The sequence below is a fragment of the Penaeus chinensis genome, chromosome 40, assembly GCF_019202785.1.
Source record: "Penaeus chinensis breed Huanghai No. 1 chromosome 40, ASM1920278v2, whole genome shotgun sequence".
In the NCBI taxonomy this organism is placed as follows: domain Eukaryota; kingdom Metazoa; phylum Arthropoda; class Malacostraca; order Decapoda; family Penaeidae; genus Penaeus; species Penaeus chinensis.
The window spans coordinates 25413607-25425691 of NC_061858.1; the positions used below are offsets into that span (position 1 = coordinate 25413607).

The window sequence follows — 12085 nt, forward strand, 5'->3', positions numbered from 1 at the left end:
AGTTGAGAGCTGGGAAGATCCCCAGCATTGGGTCTCAGTCCTCGTCTCCTAAGCCCCCCCACGGCAACAACAGACAAGGGACTGGGGGGGGGGGGGGGGGATGAAAATAGCATAGTAAATGCAAATGTTACTGTGTTTATTACACTCCCCACCCACAAATGTTTACTGTATAACAAAAAATCATAGCCGGTCCCTAACCCTCATGAAGCAAATTTCAGGGAGCATTCTGGTTGAAAAGCAGAAAAATACAGCTCCTTCCCACACACACAGTTTGTTTGTGACAGACATACTTCCTATTTTTTATGTTTTAAACTGCCTTCAATGAATTTGGTAAAATATCTCTAATCTAGTTTCAGGGCTTCTACAGTTCACAGATTATAAGCCACTATGTCCAACATAGGCAATGCTTTATCATTACTGTGAAAAGGAATATTCAAATCGCAAGAAAGTAGTATCAATATACTAGATCTTTTATTCTGGATTCTCCTGTTTGTTTGTCATAGCAAAAGTAGAGAAATGTGTATTCAGAACAGATAAACAGATGGTACATCACCACCATTTGACAGCTTTGCCATCTGACATGGAGTAGTTTACATCACAGTTACAAAATGAGCATATAAGAGACATATCCGAGATAAAAATGTTGAAGAAATTAAAGAATCAAAGAATTTACCATATGTGTAAATACCACGAAGAGAATCAAAAGTCAAAATACATATAATAGTAACAATATATTTTTTTGTTGCTTCTTTGGGTGATCATATTCATACCACTCAATGCTGATAGAAATATTTTTTTTTGTCTAGTAAAAAATAAACTCAAAGTAATGGCTTATTACTTTTTAAATCTTATACTGTAATTCTGAATTCTGGCTTATAACAACATAAAAGACAGCACTGGAAGGGCATCAGATACAATTATTCTTTACTCTTAAGTTTCACCAAAATTTCACTGAAGTGGGACTTGTCCAACTACAATGATACAGAGATTTTCCTAATACCTTTTTAAACAGAACTTATTAAAGCAATCGTATGTACACTGACCTGTGTACATTTCTCAAAGATACACTAGACTATAAACGTTTCACTACCTCAACCTGTATATGTTTCAGAACCTCAAGTATGAACATCATTCACACTAAATATAACACAAATATAACTAATAAAATATGAAACTAATAAGAAATAAAAACAAAATGATGCAACCTAGATGATCATCATGGCAAATCCAGCATTAAAAAAGTTAACAATATAAACAGTAGTTATCTGTATCTGTAACACTTCACATTGAGCAACAGTTTAATTCTGGAATACTCTACCCATGACTCATTTGGTTTGGCTTGAAAAAAAAAAAAAAAAAAATTACCTATACTTTTTCATATCACTGTAATCAGCATAACATTAGTCTTGTCCCTTAGAATTGCACATGGACGTTCATGGCCTGCATATTTAGACCACAGTTCCAAGAAGTAAGACATATTCTGACTAATGCCTTCCATTTTCTTTTCTAAAAGATGCAAGCTATTAATATATTCTAAACGGAACTCGGTGCTTCACTTCTTTCTTGCTCGTAGGTACAACCCTAAGAAACCAAGGAGATGGAAGCCAATGTAGAGAAGTGTTAAAAGTCCAAAGTCATAATGCAGATGAGATGCATTAAAGGCATATTCTTTAATGACTTGTTGCCCGTTGCTGATGCAGGGGACCCCAGGCGGCATCTCACATGCTGTTCAGGAAATTAAAAAGTATTAGTTAATTCAGATACATATATAAAAGCACATGACCTTCAAAACATTAATAAATGCATTGCTTAAAAAAATAAATGTATAATGTTGTAAATTATATATTCTTGACTCACTTTCTGTACAATATTCATTTGAAAGTCCTTGAAAGAAGAAATTTCTTGGAATATATTCTTTAGAATGCAAATTCCATACAAACATAGTAAGAGCAATCTAATACAATTCCATTCATTTGGTACCTAATGAAATTTGAAGGAAATAAAAATACTTACTGATATTTGTTACATCAGACCACTGAGTAACAGTGAGTGCCTCATTACTGTACATGAACCAGGATAAATACTTCACCCAGCCAATATACCACGGCATTGACCTGTTGAATGAGAAAATATAAATCACATATGAACCTCCCATCAGTAATCTCATTCAAATAACGTCAAACTGATTAATTCAAAGCCACACAGTTTGATTACGTAAGGAATAAAGGAGACTTTCCCTAAGCATTAAAACTAGGAAAATGCACTGTATTGTTAAATTGCAACCATAAGATGAGCACCACTACATATGTAAATCCAGTCCGAAAATTTGATTAAATAAAACAAATCGAAATTTTACAAGCATTTTTTTTGCCGTCACACTTACTGAAAATTAAAGGGGGTCATTACAGTTCACTTCTACCAAGAAATGCTTCAGTCCTATCAACAATATAGCTGCCTCTTTTGTTCAGTTAATACTCACGAAAGGTTGATGAACAGTCCTCCCGAGATGAGTAGAACAACGTCGAATGGAATGAGGAACAGCATGATGTACGGGATACTCTCAAACATAGCTGAGAACATGGAACCTGAAACGTGTTTTAACCATGTTAGATACCTTAGACAGACCAATTTGCCTTCGTATTTAAAATGGTGATGGGAGAGTGTTCATTGATTCTAAGATTTTATTTGTACGCACGTATGTGTGTGTTTATATATGTTTTATACAAGAGATGCAAACCGGGTGAGTGTGAGAAATGGGTGGGAATGCATGTGTGTGGATGCGAGTTTAAGTGAGGCAGACAGAGTTGACAGAAATGGAAATACAGACACAGATTGTGCGTGCGTGCGTGCGTGCGTGCGTGCGTGCGTGCGTGCGTGCGTGCGTGCGTGCGTGCGTGTGTGCGTACGTGCGTGCGTGTGCGTGTGCGTGTGCGTGTGCGTGTGCGTGTGTGTGTGTGTGTGTGTGTGTGTGTGTGTGTGTGTGTGTGTGTGTGTGTGTGTGTGTGTGAGTGTGAGTGTGAGTGTGAGTGTGAGTGTGAGTGTGAGTGTGAGTGTGAGTGTGAGTGTGTGTGAGTGTGAGTGTGTGTGTGTGTGTGTGTGTGTGTGTGTGTGTGTGTGTGTGTGTGTGTGTGTGTGTGTGTGTGTCCGTGTGCGTGTGCACATGGGTATGCGTAGAGACATGAGTGCAGGAGTGTCAGTGAAATAGTAAGTGATTGAGCAACAAAACAGAGTCGGAGCAATACTTCTAAGCCAGCGGCCCGCACACCGGTCACACCTCTCTCTCGTCCTAAAGACTCTTTCAGCCAGAGTATTGTCAGAATGAACATCCCGTTTGCTAATGCTCCCTTTGTGCTACATGTTTCTGCATCTCGAACGTGTAAAGAGTCTGCCTCCATGGTTTTAGTTTCCTCTCTGTCTTAAAGAACATATTACTATTGTCTTTTTTTTTTTCTCTCTAATTTATTCAGTCAATCTATTCCCTACGTGACTGATTTGAAAACATCGTAAATTCCGTCGTTAGTATTCCTTAATATTTCCAACACAGGAACCCATACCCTCCACACAACGTAACGAGAAAAAAAGGAAAAACAATAATCCACAACATATCTAACAACAACCAAAAAAAATCCCAAATTAAATCCCCCCCCCATAAAAAAAAGTACCCGAATACCCCAAAGAAGAGGAAGAGTCCATCAAGAATGCCCCATTTACTCGACGTCCAAAAAAAATCTAAACCTTACCACAGGCCGAGGCAGTGTTGGCAGTGAAGATTGTGATCAGAATCGTCATGAAGAAGTGGTACGCGTGTCTCTGCAGACCAACCATCCAGTAGCAGATGATGCAGAACACGACCGGATCTACTATGAAACCCGGGATCTGTGGAGAGAAAAGAGCGTGAGGTTTTGGAATCTGTGGAGAAGGAGGGACGCGAGAGAAACAATATTGAAACTTGATGGAAGGAGAAGAATTTCAGGGGTCTATAAGGTGTCCTGAAATTGTAAAGAGGGAAGGACGTGAAAGAGCTGTACTAAAAAACGGGAAGCCGTGAAATCAGAAGAATGTGAAGGAAACTAGACTGAAATTAGAAATGTGTGGAGAAGGAAGGGTGCTTAGGAATTATTACTGTAAGAACCTGTGGAGGAGGAAGAATGGAAAATAATGTTGTGTCATTGGAGGCAACCGTGACAATACTTTGTTGCAAAACATCTATTGAATTGCAAAGGGATTGCATGATATGAAGTGTTCGTCGCCTAATGAAAAGTACAATCTTTGGACTAAATATAGCATTGGAATAATTTAATTCCAAAGAGACGAAAGAGATATACAGACAGAAAAATATGCAGAGGAATTAGCACTCCTGAGTAAGCTATTAAGATAGCTTTCTCAGTGCTGCCAGGATGATAAAGAAGGAAACATATATAGAGAGAAAATTACGTAGAGACATCATCACGTCGGCAGATCGATAAAGAAATATGAAGCTGGATAAACAGAAAATAAACATATAAATAGAAAGGAGGCGACAGACACACAACCACGTAGACAAAGAGACAGACAGACAGACAAAACAAACAAGAGACAATATCCAAACAAGCCAGAGAGATAACGAAATTAACAACCCTACAAGACTGACATATCTCAAAGAGCATCTCAACCTCTCAAATTTAACAGCCTCCTTCGACAGAGAGTCTCAAGAACCTCACCAGTGCCACCATCTTGGAGAGGTAGTAGGTATCCGCCCGATATATCCCGTTCTTGTACTCTCGCAGGAACAGAGGCAGTTCTTGGGGGAAGATGTTCAGGACTCCGTAGAGGGAAGGGAAGGTATTTTCCGTGATGAAGATGAACAGGACGCCCTCGATGTCCTGAATGCCGGCCTGGTTCAGCGTGACGTTGGTGTAGCACACGCCCACGAGGAAAGCGATGAGCTGTGGGGAAGTTCGGGATAATTTATCAGCTGTGGAAAAGTTGTGCAGAAGTTATGGGTTGTGGAAAAGTTATGCAGAAGTTTTGGGCTGTGGATAAGTTAGGCATAAGTTCTAGGCTGTGGAGAAGTTCTGGATAATTTACAAGCTGTGGAAAAGTTAAGCATCAGTTAAAAGATTTTAATTGGGGAATTACAAATCTTATTATGTTCACATGCGGGAATTATAAAGTATACGATAATTAATAAGTATTATGGTGGTCATATAAGTGTTAAATTGACCATAAGTGAGAAGTACAAAAGATTATAAACTCTCATTCTGAACATAATTGAGAGTAATAGAGTATACGAGAAATTGAGAAGCGATTCCAGTTTCTTTTATATGGAATTAGTTTATTTTACTGTTTTTTTTTTTCTCTCAACATTTCATATTGATCCTTACTCATAATGGTAGCAAGAGTCGGGTGTGATAATGAAATATTAAATGAGAAAATATTGTAATATGGTAGCCTTAAACCACACATGTATTAGATTTATCTTTATTTGATGACTGATGAAGATGATGATAACTCTGATGGTGATGGTGGTGGTGGATGATGAATATGATGGTGGATGAAGATGAATATGATGGTGGATGAAGATGAATATGCAAGTGATGATGATGATGATGATGATGATGATGATGATGATGATGATGATGATGATGATGATGATGATGATGATGATGATGATGATGATGATGATGATGATGATGATGATGATGATGATGATGATGATGATAAAATAATAATTATAATAAACTTACAATTTTCTGCATGATCCTGATGGAGTGAATGGCTGGGTTCCTGTACGAGTCGACGAGCGAGCGCCACGTCAGCCACCAGAACTGAACGAGCCAATTGGGCTTTTGCCTGAAGAGGAAACGAACGGTGATTAGCTTTTAATTTACTCGTCAATGAAAGAGATGTTTTATTTACTCGTCAATGAAAGAGATATTTTATTTACTTGTCAATGAAAGATATATTTTATTTACACGTCAATGAAAGATATTTTATTTACTCGTCAATGAAAGATATATTTTATTTACTCGTCAATGAAAGAGATGTTTTATTTACTCGTCAATGAAAGAGATGTTTTATTTACTCGTCAATGAAAGAGATGTTTTATTTACTCGTCAATGAAAGAGATATTTTATTTACTCGTCAATGAAAGATGTTTTATTTACTCGTCAATGAAAGATGTTTTATTTACTCGTCAATGAAATATATATTTTATTTACTCGTCAATGAAAGATATTTTATTTACTCGTCAATGAAAGATGTTTTATTTACTCGTCAATGAAATATATATTTTATTTACTCGTCAATGAAAGATATTTTATTTACTCGTCAATGAAAGATGTTTTATTTACTCGTCAATGAAAGATGTTTTATTTACTCGTCAATGAAAGAGATATTTTTTTTACTCGTCAATGAAAGAGATATTTTTTTTACTCGTCAATGAAAGAGATATTTTTTTTACTCGTCAATGAAAGAGATATTTTTTTTACTCGTCAATGAAAGAGATATTTTTTTTACTCGTCAATGAAAGAGATATTTTTTTTACTCGTCAATGAAAGAGATATTTTTTTTACTCGTCAATGAAAGAGATATTTTTTTTACTCGTCAATGAAAGAGATATTTTTTTTTACTCGTCAATGAAAGAGATATTTTTTTTACTCGTCAATGAAAGAGATATTTTTTTTACTCGTCAATGAAAGAGATATTTTTTTTACTCGTCAATGAAAGAGATATTTTTTTTTACTCGTCAATGAAAGAGATATTTTTTTTACTCGTCAATGAAAGAGATATTTTTTTTACTCGTCAATCAGAGAAGAAAAGGTTATTAATTCGTCAGTGAGAGATTTTTTTGCCCTTTTCTTATAAAAAATATTCTTGTTATTTACTAGGCTATTAAGGAGATAATTTCGTCATATACTCGTCTATTTTATTCATTCACTGTCGTTGTTATTTGTAATCAAGGCGAATGATAAATCTTTCTATTTTTCTGAACTTTTTACCTCTTTGTGGACGAGAGGGAAATATATATATATATATATATATATATATATTTTTTTTTTTTAGAGTGGAATACCATTAAGTATTTACTTTAATTCTTTTTTTTCAAAATTAATTTAAATTGTTAGTTTATTTCATCATCCTCCCCACTTTCTCATCCTCATCTTCGCCCTTATTATTATCCTCATCCTCACCCCCCCCTCCCTTCCTCACCCCCCTCTCCTTTCCTCATCCCCCTCTCCCTTCCTCATCCCCCTCTCCCTTCCTCATCCCCCCCTCCCTTCCTCATCCCCCTCTCCCTTCCTCATCCCCCCCTCCCTTCCTCATCCCCCCCTCCCTTCCTCATCCCCCTCTCCCTCTCTCCCTCTCCCTCTCCCTCCCTCTCCCTCCCTCTCCCTCCCTCTCTCTCCCTCTCCCTCTTCATCCCCCTCACCCCTCCTCCCCCTCCCTCTGCCTCCCCCCTCCTACTCCTCCCCCTCCACCCCTCCTCCTCTCCTCTCCTCTCCTCTCTCGTCTTCCAATTTCTCTTCCTTATCATTTTCCTCTCTCCCTTCCTTCCTTCCTTCCTTCCTTCCTTCCTTTTCGAACCAAAAAAAACTTTCGACTCCCCCATGGATCTTTAACCTTTGATTTCAACTCAACCTCAGATCAATATATATACTCACGGTATACTCCTGAAGAAGTGATCCTCTTGAGACTGGAAAAAGAAATCATTTGTCAGTAAAAGTTAGCAACATTAAGGCATACAGGAGGGAGAGGGAGAGAAGAGGAAAGAAGAAAGAGGGAAGAGGAAAGGGGGAAGAGAGAGAGGAAAGAGGGGAGAGATAAGAGGGAAGAGGAACGAGGAAAGAAAGAGAACGACAGAAAGAGATAAAGAAAGGGAAAGAGAAAAAGAGAAAGGGAAAGAGAAAAGGTGAGAAAGAAAGACAGATAAAAAGAGAAAAGAGAACAGATAAGAAAAAGAAAATATTGAAAATGAATAAAAAATAACAAATATATCAATCAATACTGTATATGCAAATATAGACCTACAGAAAATGTGGACACACAAAATGAACAAGGAAGGGAGAGGGAGGGGGGGGGGGGAGAGAGAGAGAGAGAGACAGAGACAGAGACAGAGACAGAGACAGAGACAGAGACAGAGACAGAGACAGAGACAGAGACAGAGATAGAGATAGAGATAGAGATAGAGATAGAGATAGAGATAGAGATAGAGATAGAGAGATAGAGAGATAGAGAGATAGAGAGATAGAGAGATAGAGAGATAGAGAGATAGAGAGATAGAGAGATAGAGAGATAGAGATAGAGACAGAGACAGAGATAGAGATAGAGATAGAGAGATATAGAGAAAGAAAGACTAATAGATAAATGCACATCAACAATTCTAAAAAAAAAAAAAGCCCGGGTCACTCACGCTCGCTCCCGAATCGGACTGGGAAATGCACATGTTATCTTGGTACTGGATGGTGATGTCGATGTCCTTCGAGTAAGCGGAGACGGCGAAGTTGTCGCAGATCCGCTTAATCCGCTCGCGAGATCGGTGTTCGTGGCCAGGAAGAACCGCCAGCGTGTGGATGTAGTAGTCGGCCGGGTTGAAGGTCGAGGGGCACTTGTGGCCGAGGCTGGGAGGGGAGAGTAGGACGGAAAGGGGCGTTACGCAAGGGGAGAGAAGTAGGGAAGGGGGCCTTTACGCAAGGGGGAGAGAAGGAGGGAAAGGGGCGTTTACGCGAGGGAGAGATAGGCTGTGCGTCGTGGGGAGGGGGGGAGGGGGGGGGGCTGTGGATACTGTAGCTTTTTTTTTTTTTCTCCTTTTTCCTTTTGGGGGGTAAAGTGATTAAGATGTATTCAAGCGTTGTTTGGTTTTGAATTTGCAAATTCTTTTTACTTGGGGAGGGGGGGGATTTCACTAAGCACGCACACACACACACACATACACACATACACATAGATAGATAGATAGATACACAGATAGACAGATATAGATAGATAGATAGATAGATAGATAGATAGATAGATAGATAGATAGATAGATAGATAGATAGATAGATAGATAGATAGATAGATAGATAGGATCTCACACACACACATAATATATACAGATAGATAGATAGATAGATAGATAGATAGATAGACAGAGAGATAGAGAGATAGATAGATAGATAGATAGATAGACAGAGAGATAGATAGATAGACAGAGAGATAGATAGATAGACCGACAGACAGATAGATAGACAGACAGACAGAAAGACAGAAAGACAGACAGACAGACAGACAGACAGACAGACAGACAGACAGACAGACAGACAGACAGACAGACAGACAGACAGACAGACAGACAGACAGACAGACAGACAGACAGACAGACAGACAGACAGACAGACAGACAGACCGACCGACCGACCGACCGACCGACCGACCGACCGACCGACCGACAGACAGACAGACAGACAGACAGACAGACAGACAGACACACAGACACACAGACACACACACACACACACACACACACACGCAACACTAAACCACCAACACACACGAAACACGATATGCATCACACCACACCACGATAGCCCACAGCACACGCACCACCATACAAACCCCACAACAGTACGATAAAAAACGCAACACAACCTCAACACACGCCATCGAACCACCCCCCTCAAAGAATTCGGTTCGTCAGCCCCCTCGCCAAGCTCCGCCATCTTGCTCCCTTTTCCCCGAAGACCCACCTGTCGAGGAACTCCAGGGCGCCCGACGAGGAACCCATGTACGCCACGCGCCCCTCCGCCAACAGCAGGAGCTTATCGAACATGGCGAAGACCTCGGAGGAAGGCTGGTGGATCGTGCACAGGATGGTCTTGCCCCTGGCGGCCATGTCCTTCATCATCCTCACGAGTTTTCGAGCATTGTACGAATCGAGACCCGTCGTTGGCTCGTCGCAGAAGAGCAAGGGCGGGTCGGTCAGAATCTGCGGGAAGGGGAGAAGGAAGGGGGGAGGTTAGTAAATTAGGGAGGGAGAGACAGACAGACAGACAGACAGACAGACAGACAGACAGACAGACAGACAGACAGACAGACAGACAGACAGACAGACAGACAGACAGACAGAGACAGACAGACAGACAGACAGAGACAGACAGACAGACAGACAGACAGAGAGACTGACAGAGAGACTGACAGATAGACAGAGAGAGAGACAGAGAGAGAGACAGAGAGAGAGACAGAGAGAGAGAGACAGAGAGAGAGACAGAGAGACAGAGAGAGAGAGACAGAGAGAGAGACAGAGAGAGAGACAGAGAGAGAGAGACAGAGAGAGAGACAGAGAGAGAGAGACAGAGAGAGAGAGACAGAGAGAGAGACAGAGAGAGAGACAGAGAGAGAGACAGAGAGAGAGACAGAGAGAGAGAGACAGAGAGAGAGACAGAGAGAGAGACAGAGAGAGAGAGACAGAGAGAGAGAGACAGAGAGAGAGAGACAGAGAGAGAGAGACAGAGAGAGAGAGACAGAGAGAGAGACAGAGAGAGAGACAGAGAGAGAGACAGAGAAAGAGCGAGAGAGAAAGAGCGAGAGCGAGAACAAGAGCGAGAGAAATAGAAAGACCAACAGGGAAAGTGTGAGAGAGAGAAAGGAAAAGAGATTCAAAGACGCACATTCTAAAACTCTTGCTTAAATCATCCAACAATAGCCCAGAAGTACGAGTCACTGGCTACTATGTGGTTAATCCAAAATACTTTCAATGGATCACGTTACGGGATGCACGCGCCATTAGGAGGAACTCGCCGATGAAATTACTTCCAGAACAGAAATCGATTCAGTGGCTTAGACATTATTATGATTATTATTATTATTATTATTATTATTATTATTATTATTATTATTATTATTATTATTATTATTATTATTATTATTATTATTATTATTATTATAATTATTATTATTAATGATCTCTTTGTTACTCTTTTAGCTGTTCGTATCAATTGTAAACAAGAAAATAGAAATCAGCATTTTCTGGGTGCATAAACACAGACAGAGACAGACATGCAGGCAGACAAAGAAAGACAGGCAGGCCGACAGATAGGCAGGCAGGTAAACAGAGACAGACCGACAGACGACTAACACACACACACACTGTACCTCCGTCGCGAACGCCAGGCGCTTCCTCTCTCCCCCCGACAGGGACTTGTCCTGCCCTGGCGTGCCGATCCGCGTGTTCTGCGTCTTCAGGAGACCGAGTTCCTTCATAAGCTCCTGCACGCGCGCCATCCGCTGCTTCTGCGTCCTCCGTCGGTCCATCCTCAGCCGGGCCTTGGGGTCAAAAGAGGCGAAAGTGGGTCAAAGGAGGCGAAGGACGGGTCAAAAGAGGCGAAAGTGGGTCAAAGGAGGCGAAGGACGTGTTAAAAGAGGCGAAAGACGGGTCAAAGGAGGCGAAAGACGGGTCAAAGGAGGCGAAAGACGGGTCAAAGGAGGCGAAAGACGGGTCAAAGGAGGCGAAGGACGGGTCAAAGGAGGCGAGAGAGGTCAGTCAAGCAAACAAGTTCTTTTATTAAATGAACGAAATACACTAAGCGTAATGGAAATAACAATAATAAATACTTGAATGAATAAATGTAAAAAAAAAAAAAACAGTATACGTTCAGATTAATAATAAACAAACGTTTGACTGACTTTTAAAAACAAGTAAAAAAATATCCAAGTTAATCCAAGAGACATTTATGACAAATCTATGAAATCATATAACAGAAATTGATATTATTTTTTCATTATGCCCTTATAGATATAAGTGGCCCACATACAAGCAGCCATGTTGAATACCTCAGGGTCACTCAAAATCAAAACACAGACATAGACACACTTACTCTCACTCACACGCTCACTCACACGCTCACTCACACGCTCGCTCGCTCACTCACTCACTCACTCACTCACTCACTCACTCACTCACTCACTCACTCACTCACTCACAGACTCACAGACTCACAGACTCACAGACTCACAGACTCACAGACTCACCCGCACACATGCCCTCACTTTTATTTTTTACTCTTCACTCTTTCGCTCTTTCGCTCTTTCACTCTTTCACTCTTTCACTCTTTCGCTCTTTCGCTCT

At 40.4% G+C, this 12085-nt stretch overlaps 1 protein-coding gene across 2 annotated transcripts in view; it reads right to left on the reverse strand.

The window, feature by feature from the left end:
* Window positions 1–449: 449 nt before the first annotated feature.
* LOC125047229 (protein scarlet-like) overlaps window positions 450–12085 on the reverse strand; it is a 62325-nt gene continuing 50689 nt past the window's right edge. For both annotated transcript variants that reach the window (XM_047645439.1, XM_047645438.1), the window contains exons 6-15: window positions 11113–11283; window positions 9708–9946; window positions 8393–8600; window positions 7644–7675; window positions 5727–5832; window positions 4701–4925; window positions 3741–3876; window positions 2480–2585; window positions 2014–2114; window positions 450–1725 (exon numbers count right to left, since the gene is read on the reverse strand). In XM_047645439.1, coding sequence (XP_047501395.1) covers window positions 1553–1725; window positions 2014–2114; window positions 2480–2585; window positions 3741–3876; window positions 4701–4925; window positions 5727–5832; window positions 7644–7675; window positions 8393–8600; window positions 9708–9946; window positions 11113–11283 — 1497 coding nt within the window. In that variant the 3' untranslated portion in view covers window positions 450–1552. The remainder of the gene's footprint in view (window positions 1726–2013; window positions 2115–2479; window positions 2586–3740; window positions 3877–4700; window positions 4926–5726; window positions 5833–7643; window positions 7676–8392; window positions 8601–9707; window positions 9947–11112; window positions 11284–12085) is intronic.